The sequence below is a fragment of the Elephas maximus genome, chromosome 2, assembly GCF_024166365.1.
Source record: "Elephas maximus indicus isolate mEleMax1 chromosome 2, mEleMax1 primary haplotype, whole genome shotgun sequence".
NCBI classification, from domain to species: Eukaryota; Metazoa; Chordata; class Mammalia; order Proboscidea; family Elephantidae; genus Elephas; species Elephas maximus.
Window position 1 is genome coordinate 13,289,486 of NC_064820.1, and position 23,569 is coordinate 13,313,054.

The 23,569-nt window shown below is 44.9% G+C and overlaps 1 protein-coding gene across 2 annotated transcripts in view; it reads right to left on the minus strand.

Moving 5' to 3' along the window:
- Positions 1-1,644: 1,644 nt before the first annotated feature.
- Positions 1,645-23,569, minus strand: part of CTNND2 (catenin delta 2) — a 1,201,869-nt gene continuing 1,179,944 nt past the window's right edge. For both annotated transcript variants that reach the window (XM_049861022.1, XM_049861014.1), the window contains 4 exons: positions 22,362-22,488; positions 16,487-16,618; positions 9,697-9,770; positions 1,645-2,526 (listed from right to left, as the gene is read on the minus strand). In XM_049861022.1, the coding sequence (XP_049716979.1) occupies positions 2,266-2,526; positions 9,697-9,770; positions 16,487-16,618; positions 22,362-22,488 (594 nt within the window). In that variant the 3' untranslated portion in view covers positions 1,645-2,265. The remainder of the gene's footprint in view (positions 2,527-9,696; positions 9,771-16,486; positions 16,619-22,361; positions 22,489-23,569) is intronic.

A 23,569-nucleotide genomic window follows, 5' to 3' on the forward strand; every position in this document is an offset into this window, starting at 1 on the left:
GTTTACGTTTGGGAAGGTTAAACCAGCTATGCTATTAACCAAAACCAAAACCCAGTGCTGTTGAGTCGATTCCGACTCATAGCAACACTACAGGACAGAGTAGAACTGCCCCATAGAGTTTCCAAGGAGGAGCGCCTGGCGGATTCAAACTGCCCACCCTTTGGTTAGCAGCCAACCCTTTGGTTAGCAGCCGTAGCACTTAACCACTACGCCACCAGGATTTCTGCTATGCTATGAGGTTGTGGAAAAGTCATGTGTACACCAACATTTTTGCCTCAATGAACTTAGATTCTATGGTACAGATGACGTGTAAACATTTCCCTTGATGTTATGTATTTATTTCGCTATAGGGGCTGGAGAGAGGCTGTACAGCAGCATTCTCACGAAGGAATCCAGAAATATGGTGTCCTACAGCAAATGACACAACAAGGTTAACCTTTTATGTAATTTATGGGAAAATCCATATGTACATCTCTATCTATTGCTGTGTTCCAGAAATTAGCTTTCACTTTCCAAGCTTTGCATGAATTTAGTGTCTTTTGATTGTTGCTAAATTTGGAAAAAAACCACTGATTTTAAAGTCTGAGCTTAATTAAACTATAGAGTGAAGGGCAGCAAGTTTTAAAGGAAGATGGCAGCCAATTTCTTTCATTACGTAATGTTTTATTTTTTTCCAAGAACAGTGAACATTTACTAGGCACCTATTGGCCTCAGTCACTTGTATCTAAAGAGCAAAGCTAATATACCCCCCTCCCGTGTTCTTTTAAATGGTTAGCCTTATTTCTCAGTTCTGTGAACCACTATTCTATCATTAGCTTCAAGTTTAATAATCTAATCCATTATTGTCAACTGCTCCCTGCCACATGAAAAAAAGAATTTGGGGGTGAGGGGTCGTCTGGTAAGCAGTTGATGTTTTCTGGGGATACTTCAAGTAATTGGCCCTAAAGTGAAATTATTGATTTGGCCATGGTTTATTATGTTCTGAGGGCATAAAATGTGGAAGAAGATGGCCCCATGGAAAGGGTCGGTATCGAAGAATGTGCGAATGCATGAAAATTCTATAACTTCACTTCAACCGGCCTGATATCCTGAGTCTCTAGATGGTCGAAGAGTAGAATACAGTACAAAAGGAACAAACCAATGTACATTTATGCTAAAAAACAAAAACAAAGTTTGTACAAGATGAACAGCAAATGAAATTACTTCTATGAAAAAAGAAATCCCATACAGGTTGTTGGTATACGTACGTGGACATACACACACTCACACACGCACAGACACACAAGCAAGAATGTGTATTTTGTCAGAGAGACCCTTGGAAATAGACATTCTTAGCAAATATGGATGACAGATCAATTGTAATTTATTTTCTTTTAACACTGTATCATCATAAAGAAAACTGGTATAAATGAAAAAATCTATTTCAAATATCTACATCTAAAATTTTAGGCAGTGAAAAAGCACTTGTTGACAAGGAGTGTGGAATGATGTATGTTAATTGTCAGAAACTGCTGAATGCCTTGTTTAGTTGCCACAAACAAATTCACAGAACGAACAATACTGCTAAATATTCCTTTTTTTTTTTTCCCCGATTTTTTTTTTTTTTTGTTAAAACATACTGGGAGAAAGAAAAGAAAAACTGGAAATCCATACATCTTTCAAAAGTCTGAAATCGAAGCAATATTTAGAACCATAGATGAGGAAACACGGTGGCATTGATGTAATATACACAATGCACTTTTCTTCTTTAATCTGTAATGTACATCAAATACTTTACAACAATGCATTAACAAAAGGCAAGAAACATCTTGCTGTACAGAGGAACCCCAATGCAACTTGAAGCCTAGAGTCACAACGGATGAAGAGGTTAAACAAAGTGTGAGAAGCCGTCCCCCATAAAGTGTGTAAACTATTCTGTGTCTTGTGCTTAACGATAACCTCCACGGCCCACCACCCAACCGTTTCCTCTCTCCTTCCTTCCTCCACTTCCGGTATAAAGCACTTCTTATACTCTACAGCTCAAACTAGAACGTCGTTGCACACGGCCCTATTCAGGATTGATTTTGCTCTCTATTAGACTCCCAAGTTAACTTTCAATTCATTTAGCGCTCTAAAATAGCTCGTAAGATTGCCTTACTGGTTATCACAGCCTTCCTACGGAACAGGCTTTGACAAACTAAATTTGCAGGGAAAAAAGAAATGTCTCGTGATATGCATGCACATGCACGGCTCCCGGAGCGCCTCGTCCCACCCGCTCCTCACTCCTCACACCCAGGAGTCGGGGGACGCTGGGTAGTGGCTCGTTTCATAGTTCAGTTCGCTGTAGGGACGGGCAGCTGAGTAGAAGTCGACGTAGTTGCCAGTGGATTTGAGTCCCAGGTGCATGGTGTACTCGCTGGCGGGAGGGCGATGGTGAACCTGGTCCTCGAAGAAGGACTCATCGTAATTTCTTGTGGAGTTCTGAAACGGCTGGTAGGTCTCGTAATCTTTTCTGCTGGGCTCCTGTGGGACTGGTTGTGCTGAAACCTACAAGGAAAAGAAGATCCGTGCTGGTTAGTTAGCTTCTCCTTCACCCAACCTTCCTTGTTGCCAAGGTACTAACCTTCCCTCCCAAGAAGACTAGCCTGTGTACGTCACTCACGCCTTCACAGCTGTGATGCTTTTCCTCCAAGTATTGTCAAATGCTTTTTGGTTTTCCTTTCAAAAACTGGTTCCTGGGTCTACTTACTATCATTCCAAATAATATTTCTTGATGAAAGAGGAGTAGACTAGCAGCTAGAGAACACAGTCGTTTATTTTCATCTTTCCTGCATTTTCAGTATTACCCATAGGTGTTTGCGAGCTCAAAGAGACAACGAAGATGTACAAGATCTACTGGTCAGGCAGGTATCTTCCTGTCAGTGCAGAGGGCTGGGATCAATATGTCCCTGATCCACTTCCTGGTAGGAGGGTCATTCCATCACACCTACTTAAGTGACCAGGTACCAGATTCCTAGACAGATAAGCAGGTAAGCACATGAGAAGAAGAGAGAGTCCGCTCAAAGCATTTTACACCCTGGAAAAGCAAAGTGTTGCCAGCCTTGGTTCAATTAAGCATTGCTTAAACCCAAGAATACTGCGATTATAATGTCTTTGATTATGTGAAACAGGTCTTTAAGAACTGTCTGGTGTCAGACTGAGTCCAGCACAACTAGATGGTACCTGGCTACTACCACTTACTGCTCTGTTAGGGATCCCAAGAGAGGGTTCCAGACAGAGCTGGAGAAAAACGTAGAACAAAATTCAAGCTCACAAAAAAAGACCAGACTTACTGGTGTAACAAAGACTGGAAACAAAGTATGGCCCCCGGACACCTTTTTAACTCAGTACTGAAGTCACTCCTGAGGTTCCCTCTTCCTCGAAAGATTAGACAGGCCCATAAAACAAGCAATAATACATGGAGCTCAACCATGTATACAAGACTAAACGGGCACACCAGCCCAGGGGCAAGGACAAGAAGGCAGGAAGGGACAAGAAAGCTGGAAGAATGGAAATAGGGAACCCAAGGTCGAGAAGGGGAAAGTGTTAACACATTGTGGGGTTGGCAACTAAGTCACAAAACAATGTGTATATTAATTGTTTAACGGGAAACTAATTTGCTCTGTAAACCTTCATCTAAAGCACGATTGAAAAAAAAAAAAGAAAGAAAAAAGAATTGTCTGGTATCTCCAAGCCAATCTCTATGATCCTGTGACGGTAACAGTCTGATGTAGAGGGCTTTGAAGGGTTAAATTGATCATGGAAACCTTCGGGATATGTGAAGTCAAGGATTAGTTCTCTCTGCTTGGCTTCAGGATGGCAAAAAGAGTGTTCGAGGTTCATGATTATATACTTATTAGCATTTGTATTTGGGGGCCAACGTATCCCCATCCCATCTAATTCCCTCTGGGGTCCCTGCCCAGGCACCCTAGTCCTGCTGTGAACAGACCCTCTGCAGACATAGGGTAAGGCCCATCCCCAAGGCTAGCACACACACCAGGATGTACAAAGCTCTGCTAATGTGCACTAACTGGGGAGGGAGCTGGTGTGAATTAAAAAACAGTGTTAAAAGAAACACCATTTGATCACTTTCCAGGAGATTTAGTAATTCCCTATTAATTTAACTAAAGATCAGCACGGCAATGTCCTGTAGAAACTGGTCTTAGTTAATAGACAATGATTTGTAATTAGCACATTGTGTGTAAATGAATGCCTTCTAATGGCCTGCGTATAATTCTTCCTTCGAGTACATGAAAGTCCCTCCTTTATATGCCATTATTTACACTAGTAATCGACCTGTTCTTCACAGAAGTGGTGAACTTCATCATAGCTGCTGTCTAGTACGTCTCACGCTTCAAGTTGGTGGTGTCTGAACGAATGGGCTTTCTTTCTACCTGCTAAAGTCCTTAGAACATAGATATTTGTTGGCCTAAGAGCCTGGGGATGATAGGGATTTTTGGAACTCTGCAATTAAATTTTGCTAAGACCAGGTCTACCAAACCATGTGGATGGGCTGAGGTATTCCTTGCTATTCTTTGAACAGTCGTGTGCTGTGTCTGCCATCTTCCTCCTCCAGTACAACACTGCTACCCAAGTGCAAAGGATACCAAGGGTTAGAGTGAGAGGTTGGGAAAAATTACACAGGATTTACTGTGTTCCTATTTTACTAGGCACCATGTTCGACAGTTCACAAATTCTTCTTTAACTCATAAATTAATATTCATGTATGTTTATATCTAATCTATCTCTACCACCCATCTGTTAGTTTGTGGTAGGGTGGTGGCCTGCGTGTTGCTGTGATGCTAGAAGCTATGCCATTGGTATTTCAAATACCATCAGTGTCACCCACGGTGGACAGGTTTCAGTGGAGCTTCCAGACTAAGAAAGCCTAGGAAGAAAAACCTGATGACCTACTTCCAAAAATTAGCCAATGAAAATATATGGATTACAACACCATATTGCCCAGTATAGTGCTGGAAGATGAGCCCTCTAGATTGGAAGGCAATCAAAATACACAGTGGCTGCAACAATGGACTTGGGCATTTACTGAGAATGTGACGGGAGTCCCAGGCAGTCCCATGGGGAGGGCTATACATAGCTGGAAAGCCACCTGGTCTCCCTTCTGCTGAGTCGTGAAAAGCCTGGTCTACTGCTCTGGTCCCAGTTCCTACCATACTTGGTGATCCACCCAGTGCTGTTGTCTCATTCTCAGGTTTAACTGTCTTTTGCTTTGTCTCAGAGATCCACTTGAAACGCTATTCCCTCAGAGAATCGCTTCTTCCCCAAGGTCAATCACTATCAATCCTTTGCTATGAAGTCCTTGAGGCCCCACTGGAAAGCTAAGACACCTAAGAGACTAGAGCACTCAGCAGAGGACAAGCTTGGGCACGGAAGCTGCATGGACCTTGCATATCCCTCTTGGTTAGACTGTTTATGCTTCAAGGTTGTGAGGTCACTTTTAGCCCAGAAAAGCTCTGAAACCAAAGCATTCCATCTGGAATGACAAGCTATACCCACACGGCCAGAAAATCCAAATCACGGATGCTGTTTAAAAGGCCACCTTAGAACCACCCAACTGGGAGGAAAAAAACTCTTCTTTCAAATGGTCATGACGGTAGGAGTTTACTGAGCTCCAGAGAGGGAAAGACGCAAGTGAAGCCAAAATTTATTCCACTAACATAACTGAAAAGAAGTCAGGTGCTTTATTCCCTTTTCTCCAAGTTCACTGGAGTGTCATAATGATTCCCTAGGAAAAACCTCTTCCGCAGACGTTTTAAATGTTGGTTGCTATTAGGCTGGGATTAGCAATACCAAGACCCACTGGACCCCTCAGGGATAAATGACAGCACTGTACCATCACCATGGCTCAGCTCTGCCAGTGGCCTGCCTACAACATCTCCCTGATGCTAACAAGTAGGGCACAGTTTGCTCTCCATCCACACTGGGTTTCCTCACCATTCACCTGAGACCAAGTGGCCTTCAAGTTCCACACTGAGATGGAGTCCTGTACATTCTGGGGCATGCTGGGAAAAACACTACACAAGGCCGTGCTCAGTGATGCCACCTCGACGTATTAATTCTAATTTGCTGAAATGCTCAAAACATGTTTTGTTGTTGTTAGGTGCCATCGAGTCAGTTTCTGCTCTCATAGCGGCCCCATGCACAACAGAACGAAACACTGCCCGGTCCTGTGCCATCCTCACAATCGTTGCTATGCTTGAGCCCATCGTTGTAGCAGCTGTGTCAATCTATCTCGTTGAGCATCTTTCTCTTTTTCGCTGACTATGTTACCAAGTATGATGTTCTTCTCCAGGGACTGATCCGATCCCTCCTGATAACAGGTCTAAAGTATGTGAGACGTAGTCTCACCACCCTTGCTTCTAAGAAGCATGCTTAGGTCAAAATAATATGCCTCTTAGAACCATTATGGACTGCCCTCCAAATCTACTATGTCCCACATACTTTGGACATATTATCAGGAGGGATCAATCCCTGGAGAAGGACATCATGCTTGGTAAAGTAGAGGGTCAGCAAAAAAGAGGAAGGCCCTCAATGAGATGGACTGACACAGTGGCTGCAACAATGGGCTCAAACATAGCAACGATTGTGAGGATGGCACAGGACTGGGCAGTGTTTCGTTCTGCTGTACATGAGGTTGCTATGAGTAGGAACTGACTTGATGGCACCTAACAACATCTCTAAATCTAAATCTTAAGCCTTCCTTTCCATCTAGTGCAGCTACACCTGTAAGATGCCAAGGATCCTTGGGCGGCACGGGGGGTTTCTTCACTGCCAACAGAGCGGTAGTCCATAGAGATGAAGGCTGGTGCACCATAAGTTGGTGCTGGTGATGAGCTTCTGTCTACCTAGGGAGCCTAACGATGAGCCTTCCACTCTTGGATGAGCAATCGGGATCTGACCACACTCCCACAAGTAGCTAGAGATGGTTTGCTCCCTGCCCCTATAGAATTTTATGGCATTTGCTAAAAGAAAAACGGTTTATTTCAATAAACGGAGTTTGCTCTTCCAGTGCACGTTGCCTCTATTTTCTATTTGGAAAGACATGTCACATGAGTAGCCTGGGATCACCCCAGTGACCTTGTCTGGTGTTTATGACCCTATTTATTTGTTCATCGATCTCTTTGCTTTTAGCAAAGACTGGCACTGAATTGAGACCGATTAGGTGTTAGCAATGTGTCAGGCAGGCCATAGGGCCTGTACGCTCACCAGGGATTGAAAACAACACTGGATGTTGTCCAGTGTGGCTGCAGAAGAGCTGAGAAAACTGAGGGCAAGAGGAGAACTGCTCTGTGCACTACCATTTCTCCTGCTGATGGCTGATTAAAGAGAAAAATAATTTAAGGTGAGGAGATACTTTGTGTCTCCTCCTCCTCGTTCTTTCCTTAGAGACGGCCCCGCAGAGAGTATCTGCCCAGGATATTTCTACCCTCTAGAAGGGGGTTCCCTTTCCTTTTCAAAGATGCTCTCTGTTGGGTATTGAGAAATGTTCACAAACAACACTGTGCATATGAAGACATCACACTCTGTTTGCTATCCTAGGGGTATGGTGATCAAGCCAACAGCTTTCATGTTTCTTCAGCCCAACTGTCCTGATGCATGGCAGGAAATTTAAAGCCTCAGCAAAAGCCAGTTCTGGCAAGAGTTATTAGTAGCAATAAGGAGATAAGATAATAACAATGCTATGATAATATTAAACCAAAAAACAAAACAAACCCATTGCCATTGAGTCAACTCTGACTCATAGCGACCCTCTAGAGCAGAGAAGAGCTGCCCCATAAGGTTTCCAAGGAGCAGCTGGTGAATTGAAACGGCCAACCTTGTGGTTAGCATCTGCAGCTCTTAACCACTGGCACCACCAGGGTTTCCATGATAATACTAGTCTGACTGTTACAATACTATGGTATAGTCTATAATATAATCTCTTGGCAAAAGTACAGCCAGAATGCTCCTCTCAGAAGCGAGGATGGCGAGACTTCATCTTGCTTACTTTGGACATGTCAACAGGAGGGACCAATCCCTGGAGAGGGACATCATGCTTGGTAACATAGTCAGCAGAAAAGAGGAAGGCCCTCAACAAGATGGACTGACACAGTGGCTGCAACAATGGGCTCAAACATAGCAATGACTGTGAAGATGGCGCAGGACCGGGCAATGTTTTGCTCTGTTATACATAAGGTTGCTAGGAGTTGGACCTGACTCGATGGCACCTAACAACAACAAAACCATAGTATAGTATGATAATAACACTACAATAATTCCATGACAATAATAGTACCATGAGCATAACTCATAGTAGTTATGAGGGATGGCAGTCTTTCTGTGATGACCACCACTGGAGAGAAAAGTATAAACTTGTTGATCAGTGCAAGGGCACAGGCTGTGTCTTTTTGTTTTTAAAGTTCCCATGGAATCACTGAGATGACAAGCCTTCAATGAAGATTTGCCCAATAAAACAAACCAGCAAACTCAGATTGGTTCTTCTGTCCCAGCTGTCCTCAAACCTGACCTTGTACATGAAACACCCGGACTTCCTCTTAGATGAAACTGTTTCAGAAGATCCAGGTAGGCTGGGGAAGGCTTGCTCCTGTATTTTTAACCAGCTCCCGGGTGATGCTGATACTTCTGGTGCCCTGACCAGACTCTGCATAGCAAGGCACTCCACAATGCATTCTACTTGCTGTTTATATTTAACTTGACGTCTCTGTTCTGTTGGTAACTGTGATGTATAATTGGTGCCTTAACTTAATCCCTGCTGAGTAATGATTAGAATCACACCCACATCTTACACTTGTTTATTTGGGACCTTCTTGTAGTTCTGCACCATGGCAGGAAACTTCCTTTACCACCAGATAAAGCGTGACATTATAGTGAAACCAAAGACTGTATTCAAATTGGAGGCTGTTCTGCCAACTACCATCACTCAACTGACACGTGTGCCATGTTACATGTAAAGGGAGAACGCCAGGAAACATCATCTTCTTTTCCAGCTCTTCACGTATGTGTCATGCGGCCAGCTGATGGCCTATATAGTTTGCTGCCCTGGCATCCAGGAATTCCTCCTAGTTGTCCTTTCACCTGTTTTCTAACATGGCCATTCCCATCCTGTCTCTCAACAGTTGTAGTTACTCCTTGCCCCTCCCCAGTCATGCCCCATCGGGGTTCCTTTTCCCAGCTCTGGTGACACAGTGGTTAGGAGCCTGACTGCTAACCAAAATGTCAGCAGTTCAAATCTACCAGCCACTCCTTGGAAACCCTAGGGGGCAGTTCTACTTTGTTCTATAGGGTCGCTATTGGTCAGAATTGACTTGACAGCAATGGGTTTGTTCTTGGTGTGTAGTGCACTAAAAATTTTTAAACTGACTAAAAGACTTCAGTGCAGTTACCCTGACACCCCACCCTACTTGCCTACAGTCCAGCTTCCTATTTCCTTGTCCCCACGTACAACATCCGTGTGGTCCTGCATTGACCATACTGCAGTTTTCTCTTTGGGACCTCTGAGTACTAAATTCTGTTTGTTTTCTAGCCTTCCTGCATGAGTCTCACTTCCTCGATCCATAACATCACAGACCCCCTTTGAGTCATAATTAAGACAGTATGTTAGACATTTTACTCGACTCAAATGAACAAATGAAGCACAATGTGTTGCATGGACTTTACCTGGTTATGTTTGATGTCTTCAGCGGGCGCACCATATGAATTCCTATACAAAGTTGAAATTCCAGTATTTTGAGCTGAAAGCAAAAAGGGAACAAAACTATTAGCAACAAAAGCCAGATGCCAGATGAGGAGTCACGGTTTTCAAGGCACGTTCTTGTCCTAATGGAGCTTGGTTTCTGGTAATCCATGCCAAGTGGAAGAAATTTCTTGGCCCTGAACACTTCATTTTACATACAGATATGAAGAAAGAAGAACAGAGAATCTATAAAGTCCCCATGGTGCATCAGCCTCTCACCATAACGTGTGCGTTGTAGACAGGGTCAGGGCAGGTGCAGCAAACAGATGGTAATCTTGCAAGTTTTATTGCCTTTGGTGCTGGTGGAAGCTGGCAGATAATAAAAGCTTGTCACCTGCACTGAAGCATGAGGGAATCTGTATCAGCAGCTGAGTTTTTAGCTGGAGAATGACAAGAATAAATTTCTAATGTGAGCTCACAAAAGTGCTTGATCATCTTCCAGACAGTTCATTGCTCAAAGGCCCAAGGAGGAACAGGAAGCACTCTCTCAATCTCCCCTTTGTGTCTGGAGCCTGTGGCTGTGGAATCCTGTTAGGTATAGAGACAGGAGCCCCCTCTCAGTCTTCTGACCAGCTTCTGGTCTGGTGGAGAGGAAGAGAGGCCTCCTCCATTTGCCAGCAGCTTCTAAAGGCCTGGTCAGCAGCGCCTCACTGCCTACTTCCTTACCTGGAACTCCAGAAAAAGGGCCCAGAACACCACTCTCCACATAGCTGCTAAATGGTCATGGATTTAAGGAGGATCTGTCAGTGGGGGTCTAAAACATTCTAGAAACAAGAAGGGCTTATATTTTGCTTTAGTATCTATGGGACCTACCACCTGTCTGTTAGTGTTGTCTTGCAGTGGCCTGTGTGTTGCTGTGATGCTGGAAGCCATGCCACTGATATTTCAAATACCAGCAGGGTCATCCATGGTGGACAGGTTTCAGCAGAGCTTCCAGACTAAGACAGAATTGGAAGAAAAGCCAGGTGATGAACTTCCTAAAGTTAGTTAATGAAAACTCTATGGATCACAACAGAATACTGTCTGATACAGGACTGGGCAGTATTTCATTCTGTTGGACATGGGGTTGCCATGAGTCAGAGCCAACTAAACATCAGTTAACAACAACTTCCATAGGATAATGAAATAGAATGACACTCCACTTATTGCTCATAGATCTAAGGCCAAGAGAGACACAAATCCAATGTAACCTAACAAGGTTTAAGTTTCCTTCGTTCATAATTATGACCTGTTATGGGTTGAATTGTGTCCTCCAGAAAGATATATTGAAGTCCTAAGACCTGGTAGCTGTAATGGTGACCTTGTTTGTAATAGGGTCTTTGAAAATATTATTAGTTAACATGAGGTCATACTCCAAAAAAACCAAACCCATTACCGTCGAGTCAATTCTGACTCATAGCGACCCTATAGGACAGAATAGAACTGCCCCATAGGGTTTCCAAGGAACACTTGGTGGATTTGAACTGCCGACCTTTTGCTTAGGAGCCACAGCTCTTAACCACTACGCCACCAGATATGGTAAATCCTGATCCCATCTGAGTGGTGTCCTTATATGGGAAGAGAACAGACCCAGAGGGGCAGAGAGGGATGACGGCCGTGTGAAAATGCATCTATACACCAAGGAACACCTGGGGCTACCAGAAGCTTGGAGAGACAAGAGAGGATTTTCTCCTACAGCTTTGGGAGAGAATGTGGCCCTGCTAACACCCTGAATTCAGATTCCTAGCCTCCAGAGCTGTGATATATTTCTGTTCTTATAAGCCACGTAGTTTATGCTATTTCGTTATGGAAACCCTAGGAAACTCATCTATTACCTAAAAGTACATTAATTGCTGTGCAATAAAACTTCTGTTGGAAAATTTTGCTTAGGAAGTGAGGGCTATGAGCCCCTTTTCAATTAAGAGAAAAAAAAAAAAATTCTGACATGCTTTCTGGTCTGAAAGCACACCCTGCCTGTCTCTATTATTGTGAACACCACCATCTCGCCTGGACCACAGACTCCATGATCTCTGGGCTTCCCCTCTGCCAAGCCTTGCTCCACAGTCTAACCCACTCCCAACAGCCAGCGTGATGGCTTCATTGTGATTATGGTAAAACCCAAACTCCCCATTACGGTCTAGGAGGTCCCCATGATCTGGCCCCTTTCTGCCACCTTGCCCACTCCCCTTTCCCTTGTTAATGGAGCCCTAGTTATGTGGCCTTCTCTCCTCACTGTAGTATACAGAGTTGTTTTGCTTCAGGATGTTGTATTTGCTGATCCCTCTCTCTGGGACTCACTTTCCTCAGACTTTGGACTGGCTGCCTCCTTGTTACTGTTGAGTTTTCAGTTCCTATGTCTTCTCCTTGACCACGTGAGCTAAACTGATGCCCTTCCATGCTCCATCACCCCCTCCACGCCACCATCATCTCCACCACCACCAACTCTGCTCATTACTTTCTTCATCATACTCAACACCATGCGACAGTACCCTGTTGGTAACCGTGTGTTCTATTTTTTCACTTGTGTCTTGCCTGTCTTCACCTACTAGAGTGGATGCTCCATGAGGGCAGAGATAGGTCTGTCTTGTCACCATCTGTCTCCCCAGAGCCTGGAACAGTGCCTGGTCCACAGTGAATACCCACAGATGGGGTGCTTTATTTCCTGAGTGAGTGAACCTTAAAATAAATCTGCTTTAAGAGCTGTAAAATGCTGATGAAAATGTCACTTCAAGGACAAGGTGAAGTTTTGTTTTTTCTGTTGCTTGGAATAAAAGGATTTTTTGGGGAGTAGAAAACTTGCGTTAGCAAAGTCTTGGCCTCGCTTCCTGCCACGTTTGTGGTTTCAGAGCTAATGGTGTTACTACTGGTTGGTTCGCTGCACCTGTTTACAGGCGGTGGTGTAGTTGAGATTGAACTTGTGACCTGTGCAGACACATAAGGCAGCCGCCTTCACAGATGCTCTGCCCTTAAAGGTCCGATCTGAGAGGAGACTCATTGAGAAGAAACTTTTTTTTCATACAAGTCCTCAAGCTCCCAATTTCAAACTTAATCAACGTTCTGAAGATTAACCCAAACCCAGTGCTGTCCAGTCGATTCCGACTCATAGCGACCCTATAGGACAGAGTAGAACTGCTCCACAGAGTTTCCAAGGAGTGCCTGGCGGATTCGAACTGCAGATTAGAACAGCTTTAAAAGGCCTAAGAGATACACTGACAAAATGGAATATACCATTTGATGAAAAGGCATTCAGGAAGCTCAGATGAGTGGGCAAAATTCCACAGAGGCATTTAAAAGTCAGGCTGTGTAACTACGAGGATCCCCCTAGCCCTCCTCTATGCGTGCTTCTGAACATGTAATGTTCCTAGGGAACCATGACGGCAAGAAATAGCCATACGAGTCTGGCATGCCTGAATGAGCAGCTGACTTTGCTTTTTGAGAGCTCCTCAGTGGCTGAGAAACACTAAGGAGAGATGGCATTTTAAAAGACTCTATCTAAGCTGGAAAATGGATCCAGAAAAGGTGGGTAGGGGAAAGCCTGGAATGAAAGCCTAGATGGATCTGAATTTCTAAGAGCTAAAAAATTTTTTTTAAGTAGAGGAGATGATCACCCAGGCAAGGAACTTATTGTGTTTTGAGGGTGAAGTTTCTCATGTTTCCCCTAGCAGAGGTGATGCTCCATTCGCCTTACAAACAAGGAAGATGGCAGTTTTTCAAAATTTTTCCAGTGCATTGAACTTTAAGTGTCCCCTGGCTTTATTCTCAAATGAGCAAAAAGTACTGTTTTTGATGTGGAGTCCCCAAGAAAGTTAATTTGCAAATAAACTCTGGAATGGTGGGTGTTTGTTAAAGTGTTGGAAAGTAGAGGTTGCCAACTCAACCTTTGCCTTCCTATATGCCATATGGGCTCCCCACTGGCTGGGGACTTACTTATCCTACTACAGAATGCAGTAAACACACCATCAGCCTGTCTACCACCATTTACCCTCACCACCACAACCACCGTCACCTCCACTAATCTCACCACCACCTCCTCCATCCTCACCACCAAACCAGATTCACCACCACTACTGCTACCACCTCCATCACCCTCGCCACCACCATCACTAGTACCAACACCATCATTTCCACTACCGCCATCACCCTCACCATCACTGCTATTACCGCCGTCACTCTCATCACCACCATCATGCCTACCACCACCATCGCTACTACCACTACCCTCACCACTACCACCATCAGTTTCTCCACTAACATCACCATCATCACCACTACTACCTCCATCACCACGACCACCATCACCATCACCACCATCCTCACCACCGCCAAAACCACTCTGACCACCACTACCGTCTTCACCACCACCTCTTCCCCACACCATCCTCACCACCATCACTACTACCACCACCATTGCTGTGATAACAGGGCTTCGAACAAGTTCCCAGGAAGTTATACATAAGAATCACCTGGGGAACTTATTAAACTATGGATTCTGATTCAGTATATCTGGGGGTGGAAATGGAAATTCTCAGCAGGGAATCTGTTAGACATGCAAACTCTCAGCAGGGTTCTCAGTGTTTGAAGCCCTGGATAATAACAACTAACATTTACACGGCACTTGGAAACCCTGGTGGTGTAGTGGTTAACAGCTATGGCTCCTAACCAAAAGGTTGGCAGTTTGAATCCCCCAGGTGCTCCCGGAAACCGTATGGGGCAGTTCTACTCTGTCCTACAGGGTCACTATGACTTGAAATCGACTCGACAGCAGTGGGTTTTGGTTTTTACATGGCACTTATTGGCTAAAAAGGAATTTTGTTACGTGTACGTATTATTCAGTAAAGATCTCAATGTTCTCCTAGGCTTGCTTCATGATTGATAATGGTAGTCTTGAATTTCATTTTTAACTAAGTTAGAGCAAAGCTGTTTAAGCCTCTAAACAAGTTTGAAAAATTACATGTATTTCAATAGGGGGGTTGTCAAGGTCCCCGGCATTTTCTAGGAAGATTAAACATCAGGACCATGTTAGGTTTTATTTTTTAATTTGTGTGCATAGCACAATCTTGCACCACTGGAATGATTTCAACGTAAACACACCCACATTTAAAAGCCTTAAGTAATCCTACTGGGCAAGAGAATGTGGGAGAAAAATTAAACTTAAATGATAATAACACAGTCGGTTTCACAATTCTTGTCATTACTGCCTCAATTTGTCGTCCCAGACTAATGGTGATATGTCTGCATGGGGCAATGCTAAGTGCAAAATTAATGGGTCAGGTGAACTGGGGTCATTCCTGCTTCCAAGTAATCAGTATAGATTAGATTCTCCACCAAATGTCTCGACTCTAGAGACTCAGCTTTCAGACTCCTAACTTTCTTTGTCCATGCTCATCTGGGTAAGGCAACACTTACGGGAAAAGCACCGGCAACGAGAATACTAAGCTACATCCCACATAGCGCGTCCAGGACTCCCATTCAGGGGCGTTTCAGGGGTCAGGGCAAGATGCTCCCTGTGGGTGCTGCATTGGAGGAGTGTCCTGACCCGGGGGGTGGGGATCAGAAATGTCTGTTTATTAGGCTTTGCTTTATTCAGCATTGTAGAGTTAAACACTGCTTCGGGGGTGGGTACATTTACCATTAGAAAAATGTATCTCACATCTCCTGGGTCTGCAAGAGCTCTTATAAATCGTCCCATTTTTCTATTTGGCTTCCCTGCAGGCCTACAAGTCAATAATGTTAGAGTAAATATCCCCCATGCTTTTAAGATTCTTCTGACAAGCAGGGCTGCACTCTTTGCACCCTGGTATTATGAATGACCTAATTTGACCCAGCTCTACTAAAGCCCTATCTCCTCATGGCCTATTATCAGGAGGGACCCATTTTCTATGTCCATATGGAGAAGAAGGGTGTGGAATCCCCCAGCATGGGTCCTGTTGGCTCTGGCATCACTACTTTCAAAGCATAACCCCCCTGTAGCAATACATCCAAGTCCAGCTTCTTGGAGGAGGAGCTGAACAGAGGGGTTGAGAGCCTGGTGGGGTCGTAAATGGGAACAGCAGCCCCTGCCCCAAGGAGAGTTGTCTGGAGTGTAAGGCAAGTTAAGATCAAGACAAGTTATTAGACAAGGTGGGTAGGGCAAGCTGGAGGGGTAGCTGAGAGGCACCCATTATGGCCCCCACGGAGTCCCAGCTGATAATAAAGGAGATTCAATGGGTGTGGCTGAGGTAGGGATGGATGAAGGGCATAGAAGATCGGTGCCTCCTTAGGGAAAGGGTGGGCATTGGGTCTAATGAAACTTCCTGGGAGTTTGCCCCAGTAAGGGGTTGGTATCACTGCAAGGAGAAAAACTGTCTCAACAGAAGTCTGTGGGTTTCCCTTGAATCTTTTTACTTTGCTTCAGTTCACTTCCCTTCCTTTCCCTTCTCTTCCTTCCTAAGAACAAAGCCTGGATATGTACCACCCACCATCTTGGGATCCCCTCCACCCTGGGCTATGTCAGTGTTGACTCCTCTCTCAAATTTGATGGAATATTTGCAGCTGGGAAAGCAAGAAGGGGGAAGGTAAAGAAAGACTGAGGATAAAACAGGTGTTGAGAATATTTTCTCTCTTAGCTATTCTCAAGCTCTCAGTGACCCAAGAGCTGTGACATTCTGTTGAGCTGCAAAGGACAGCTTGAAGCCTGGCTGCCCCAGACCTTTGCCCCATCCCAGATCTAGTGGCCAACTCTGGGAGAAAGCTCACCTGTCATGGTGTCTTTTCGGGAGGCGTGTTCTCCTTTAGTTCCGTGGTAAGCGGCGTTACTGCCAGTAGATTCATAGTCTGTTTTCCTTTCCTTGAGGCTGATCATTTCCCGAGGTGAGGCTGGGGCACTTGCTAAAGAAAGAGATCAAAGGGACAGTTTCCATTTCTCATTGCACAACATGTCTGTCTTCTCACAAAAAGCATCGAGGTTGCAAACACTCACGTGTCAATATCTATGCGTGAACCTTGTGATTTTGGGGGGTAGATTTGGCTCTTGTCTTCACCCCCCTTCCCTTACACAGTGACATGTGGTGCTTTAGAGTTAAGGGGACATGCGACTTGGAGGCAGGTAATAAGAAATATATCTCAGGGCCTGTCTTTTTTAGAGACACATCCTTGGGGGAATATGACCTGCCCAAGGCATATGGGACAGTTTTAAGAAAGAGACTGGTCATGGTTTCTTTCTTTCTCTTCTTTCCTTTCCCTCCTTCTTCCTTCTTTCCCTCCTACTTTCCTCTGTTAACTAGATGTGTTTCAGAGGTGGCATCACCCATACTGAGGAATCCCTCATTAAAATAAATGCAGTGCTACTTAGATATGGCGTCACCCAGAAACCGCCCTAGGGAAGGTGAGGAAGCACTTTCCACGTAGGGTGGTCTGTGCGGCTGAAATAACCAATTCTCCTGAGATCTTCTCCATCAGCCTGCTGGGGTGGGCTCAGGACAGGATGTAAAGACAGCTCCTTTTCCTGATAGGGCTTCCTTGCTTTAACTCTTTGGAAGAACGCCCCAATGACCTCTCACCACCCTACCACTTGCTGCCAATCAGACCCGGTGAATGAGCTCTGCCATCCCTGTGTGTCTCCATTCCTAAAATGTTGAGCTGCATTTGGAAGACTTGCCTAGGAAATTCCAGGACTCTAAGAAATTGGTACCAGAATAAAGGAAAAGCTGGACTTGGAGATAAAGAAGCACACTAAAAGAGGTTTAGTTCTCCTAAAAAATCAAATTGATTGGGAAACAACTGAACAGCCCTGCCAATGCAGAGATGTGTTGGGAGAAACAGGGTAGAACATATGATACAGTCGTGATAACTGTGTGTGCTGGTAATGAGACGGCCAGCCAGGCAACCCATCACGTCCGTCAGCTGTCCTCGTATCAATGTCCTTGCTCCTAGCTGATGCCACTTATATTCAGAGGTTAGTCATTTGCATTCAACTCCACATGTGCTCAGGCACAGAAGTCCTGTGCCCCAAAGCCTTCCCTAGATTCTTGGCCCCACAGCAGGGTCTCCTAGATATGGTGAATCAGAAGACCCGCCTGGGAATGCAGAGATGCCAGGGCCCCACAGATGCCTGGACATTGAGTCAGAATCTTCAGGCAAGTGGCCTAGGAATCTGTATTTGACAAGTATACCTGGCAATTATTAAGACTAGGAACCCGGAAGGAGCCTTGGTGGTACAATGGCTGCTAACCTAAAGGTTCTGTTCGAACTTACCCAGCTTCTCTGGGGAAGAAAGACTTGGCGATCTGCTCCCGTAAAGATCACAGCCTAGAAAACCCTACAGGGCTGTTCTACTCTGTCACGTGGGGTTGCTAGGAGTCTGCATGAAGTTGATGGCACCCAATGACAACAACCGTGGGATACTCTAATTTTTAGGATAAAGCCCACTTCCCTTTGCTAGTATGCAAGCCCTTCCCTGACCAGGTCTTAGTTTACCTTCCAGCTTATCTCTCCCATCTTCTGCAGAAGCCTACAGATCCAGTCACCTTGGCTTGCTTGTTTCCTGAAGGGACCCTCTTTTTTCACTTCCTGAGGCATTTGAATCACTTTGTCAAACTTAGCATCTTTTAGATGCAAACCCGTATGCTAGACACCTGGGAAGGAGCCCTGGTGGCCCAATGGTTAAGCACTCGGCTGCTAACCAAAAGGTCTGGGCTCAAGCCCACCAGTGGCTCTATTCCTCTGGGGCAGTTCTGCTCTGTCACATGGGGTTGCAATGAGCAGGAATCGACTTGATGGCACCCAATGCCAACAACGACAGACATCCAGGAGACAGAATCTGAATTATGTCACTGTTTCTGAACTTTCTCTCTCAATCACGTGCAGAAATGGATGTACAAATAAACTAGAGTAAGAGGCAGAGGGGAGTAAGTGCTCGGTAAGTCACGGCTGAGTGCTTTGAAAGTAAACAGACAGAGCTTTTGCCCACCCTTTTCTCATTTCTTATAAGGCCCTCCACCCACTTCTCAAAATGATCCAAACAAAACCCAGGCTCATTGCTCAGCATTCAAAGCCCTCCGAGGTCTCCTATCTTGGCTGCCCATTAGAATTAACTACCTGGAATCCTTTGAAAAATAGCAATGCTTTAGGTCCACCCCTAACAGGCTGAGCCCGATTCTCAGGGTATAGATCCGTGCGGCGGCCAGGGAAGAGGCCTACATCAACACAGACACCTTGCGGCTCTCATGGCTTGTGGACAAACCTCAAATCGCGATGCTGAGGACCAGTGTTTAATCTCCCTGCTATTTGGTGAGCCTTTGCAGGTAGAGGAGAGAAGACCAAAGCTTTGCTTTTAGGAAAGAGTACCACTGGCTGCAAGGACAAGACATAAAGATCTAAGGCATGTGCCATCTCTTTTCTTGATGGAGTAGGTATAGGGGAGGGTAACAATGACAGGGCCGGGGACATGTGTGGGGCGGCCACTGCAACTCATTAAGAGTTGAGGTTCTGGTGCTTAAAGGTGTGTCTCTGCAAGAACAACTGATCTCTTCACAGGCCCCCCAACTCAACTGTGCTGGGGGTCTGGCCCTACCTGCTCCCAGAACATCGCCGCCCATGGCTTGTTGACCTCCTCCACCTTCTGCCCCCTCCTCACAGTCTTGCTTCGTCCAGGAAATTCCCTCCTCCTGCCCTTGCTCTTTTGCTTCTGGGTCTTCTCACACAAAGGCTAGCTTTTTTAGAGACGCTGGCAGACAGTCATGAAAGGACAATATATTGGAGTCTCTTGACCAAAGCTTTTAAAATTAGAATCTAATATTGCACAGACGGTGGTGTTTACTGAAGTACTTCAACTGTGTAATTATCTGCAGAGACCTGATACACGGTGCTGCCCTGGGTCTCCAGTCCACCAGCACGATGCTCTGGGAAAAACTGCATCACCTAAACAAGTGTCCATGTGGTGGCTTTGATGTGTCCAGCCCAGGAACCACCAAGGCAGCACTCTATCTGAGTGACTGGGTGGCAACAGCCCTCACTGTTCCCGACAGAGCGCTTTCTCTCCTTCCATGCATCTTCCAACCTATTATATCATTTCATTTTTGTTACACAGATTGGTTCACCGTAGTTCTTAGTAATTAGAGCTTTTAAAGAGGCACCCTCCTTGTGCTTTATTGACTCAAGGCTCTTTATCTTTTTAAGTCTGCTAGAATTATAGAAAGGAGCCCTAGCGGTGCAACGATTAAGTGCTTGGCTGCTAACTGAAAGGTTGTTGGTTCAAACCCACCAGTGCCTCTGTGGGACAAAGACCTGGCAATCTGCTCTTGCAAAAATTACAGCCAAGAAAACTCTTTGGGGTAGTTCTACTTTGTCACATAGGGTCAGTATGAGTCGGAATCAATTCGATGGCACCTAAGAACAACAACAGAGTTACGGAAATGAGCAGAATAGGAGGCCATCGCCTCGATTCTCAGATAGGCAGAAGTTTCTCCACAGTCACCTGGGGTTTCTGGACTCCGGTCTAGTGTTGGACTTCATGTTATAAGCAATAATAACACACTGAAAACACAAAATTTCATGTGGCTGGGAGAGGGGAATTTATTTCTGTCGAATGTCCTCCATTCATTTCTGATTTTCCTCATCGGTCAGACAGTAAAGTCTTGTGTAAATTTTTATGACAAACCTCAAGGGCAGAAAGATCGCTTTGCTGGGAATGTTCTTTACCACGCTCCCTGAGACTTGGTTTCAGAAAATATTATTTCCTCAGTGAGGGGAGGGAAGGAAAAGGAGGGAGAAACCTTTCCTAAATAAAAGCTCATAGAGATAAGTGCATAGGGCTGTGTGTGCGTGCATGCACGTGTGTATATACTTATCCATCTGTCATGGATTGAATAACGTCCCCCCAAAATATGTGTCAACTTGGCTAGGCCATGATTCCCTGTTATTATGTGGTTGTCCGTTTTATGATCTGACATAATTTTCCAATGTGTTGTAAATCCTAATCTCTGCCTATGGTTAACCAGGCAAGATTGTGTTGTTGTTAGGTACCATCAAGTTGGTTCCTGGACTTGGTCATGTTAAAGAGGATTAGGGTGGATACAACATCCTTACTCAGGTCACAGCTCTGATCCGATATAAAGGAAGTTTCCCTGGGGTGCCACTTGTATCACCTTCTATCTTACAAGAGATAAAAGGAGAGAGAAGGAACAGAGAGAGGAACCTCACACCACTAAGAAGGAACAGCCGTGAGCAGAGGGTGTCTTTGGACCTGAGGATCCTATGTTGAGAAGCTCCTAGACCGAGAAAGATTGATCAAGGACCTTTTCCCAGAGCCAACACAGAGAGAAAGCCTTCCCCTGGAGGTGACACCCTAAATTTGAACTTCTAGCCTCCTCGACTATGCGAGAAAATATTTCTCTTTGTTAAAGCTACCCACTGGGGTATTTCTGTTATAGCAGCATTAGATAACTAAGGCAGAATTATAACTAAGACACTATCCTTCACTTTCAGAACGCAAAAAATGCAGAAAAGATTTTTACAAAACGATGCCTTGAGCAAACAACTAAAAAACCCATGCCACTTGTATTATTAAACGATGTGTTCACAGTTTGCCTTTAATTTTTCTCTCTAGTCTTCGGCATTACTTAATATGACCAAAAAGGGTATTAAAAGAAAGTATGTTTTATACGTAAATAAAGAAGGAAACTCAACATTTAAGCAATAGGAATATGACAAAATGAGAAAAAAATTAAATTAAATGCCTTAAAAGAGTTGGTTGTATTAAGAATGCATCAACGATGTATCTGTTGGTTTACAGGTCATGGTAAAAGGCATTTGGGGTATGGACTACTGACCCAATCCTCAATGATATGTTTCTAACGTGCGTCACACTAAGCGAGGACAGAGCACACCCCCTCTCCACCGCTCTGGAATTGCTGGGTGCCGTCGCGTCGGTTCCGACTCACAGAGACCCCGTGTGACAGGGCAGAACCACCCACGGGGTTTTCTTCACTGTTATCTTTACGGAAGCAGGTCACCAGGTCTTTCTTCTACAGAGCCACTGGGTGGGTTTGAACTGCTGACCTTTCAGTTAGCAGCCAAGCACTTAACCATTGTGCCACCAAGGCTCCTTCCCTACTCTTTCACCCCGTTGATCATAAGCAAAACGCAACTCAAGCAATTTTAAGTTGGAAAAACCTCCATGGGAAGCCCTGATTTTCAGTTTTTTCAGTTTTCTTTATAATTCTCCCTGAACCCAGATCCTGGGAACACCTAAGAAACTTGTTAGGGACATCTGGACTGTTCTGAGTCTGTGTATGTTGTTGTTGTGTGCCTTTGGGTCAATTTCAACTAATAGCAATCCCATGTCACAGAGTAGAACTGCCCCATAGGGTTTTCTAGGCTGTAATCTTTATGCCAGGTCCTTCTCCTGCGGAGCTGCTGGTGGGTTCGAACCGCCGAACTTTCAGTTAGTAGCTAAGCGCTTAACCACTGCACCACCAGGGTTCCTTAAGTCTCTGTATACGAAGCACTGAGCACAGCAACAGGAGACAAGATTCATTGCATATTTTCAGCCAAAGTCTGGCTCAGGACCCCTCTCCTCCGTGTGGGGTCAGCTAAGGGGCCGGGAGTCCTGGCTGCCCCTGAGTCCTCTTACCTGAGCGGTTGTTGGGAGACACGCGCACCGGGGAGATGGAGGGCGTGCGGGAGGAGGAGTAGGGCCTTTGCCGATCCCTCTCGATGGTGGAAGATGAGGCTACAAAGTGATATTGTGACCATCCATCCTGCAAAAGACAGCACGCGCCTGGTAAGTGGGGAAAGCAGAGTGATTTTTCACCTCCCGACATTCTGAAGTTCCAAGCATTTGAATTTGCAAACCATTTCAGCGATATGTCAGAACGGCTCGGCACCATTGTCAAGGTTAACAGAGACAGGTGTGAGTTGATACACACCTCCTCCTGCCGCCAGACAGCGCCACAGGGAGGGCGGCTTTTAGTGCTGCGTTTTTGTTCCCAAATGTTGACTAAATGGTCTCTGTGCAATTTGCTTTGGCCAGATGCTTCTATTGAAATGAAAAGACGATGCTCAGAATGTTAGATGACCCCGAAGCTGTCTATCTTTTCCTACTCGGCTCCAGTTCTGTCTGCCCGCTTTGCAAACGCCCTGCCCTGCAGGCTTTTCAAAGCTTTGTTCGTTTGTTCCCAGGACCGATCTGCTAGCAATCAGAATAGCGTGCAGCACCCTCCCACCCTATTTATCTTGTTACATGGTTCAAACCTCCTTCTCTGCCCCAAATACCTGTCCCCAGCTGTGTCTGGGTCCTCGGCGAGACTGTCGCCAAGTTCTCGCACCCAGACTGGTATGTGCTCTGGTTTGCCCTGAGAAGTACACGTTTCAATTTATAACATAAAAAAATGCATCCTACCAATCTCCCATTAGTCTTCTGACAACAGGCAGTATAGTAAAAACACATTTACTGGTTTTCATTATGAAAACCATATAAATACACTTTGGACCATTTTGTGTATTTAAAAAGTATAAGGAAAAAATAAAAATAGACAAAAATCCCAAGCCCCAGAGAGAGCCCCGGTTAATATGTCACTGTATCTCCTTCCAGTCCTTTTTCCTTTTTAGTTCCATTTCATTTCTATCAACGTAATATGTCAAATAGTACTGATGTCATAACACAGAGGTGCAAACACCTTCCCCTCCCCCAATGCCTGCTTAACAGAGACAAACATTTTCAACTTTTACCTGTTTTTTTTTTCCCTAATAATATTCAGACGTTTAAGGGACTCAGTGCTCAATAAAGGGTTGAAAACATAAATAGATGAAAGTTATGAAATAAAAGAATTCAATATTTGA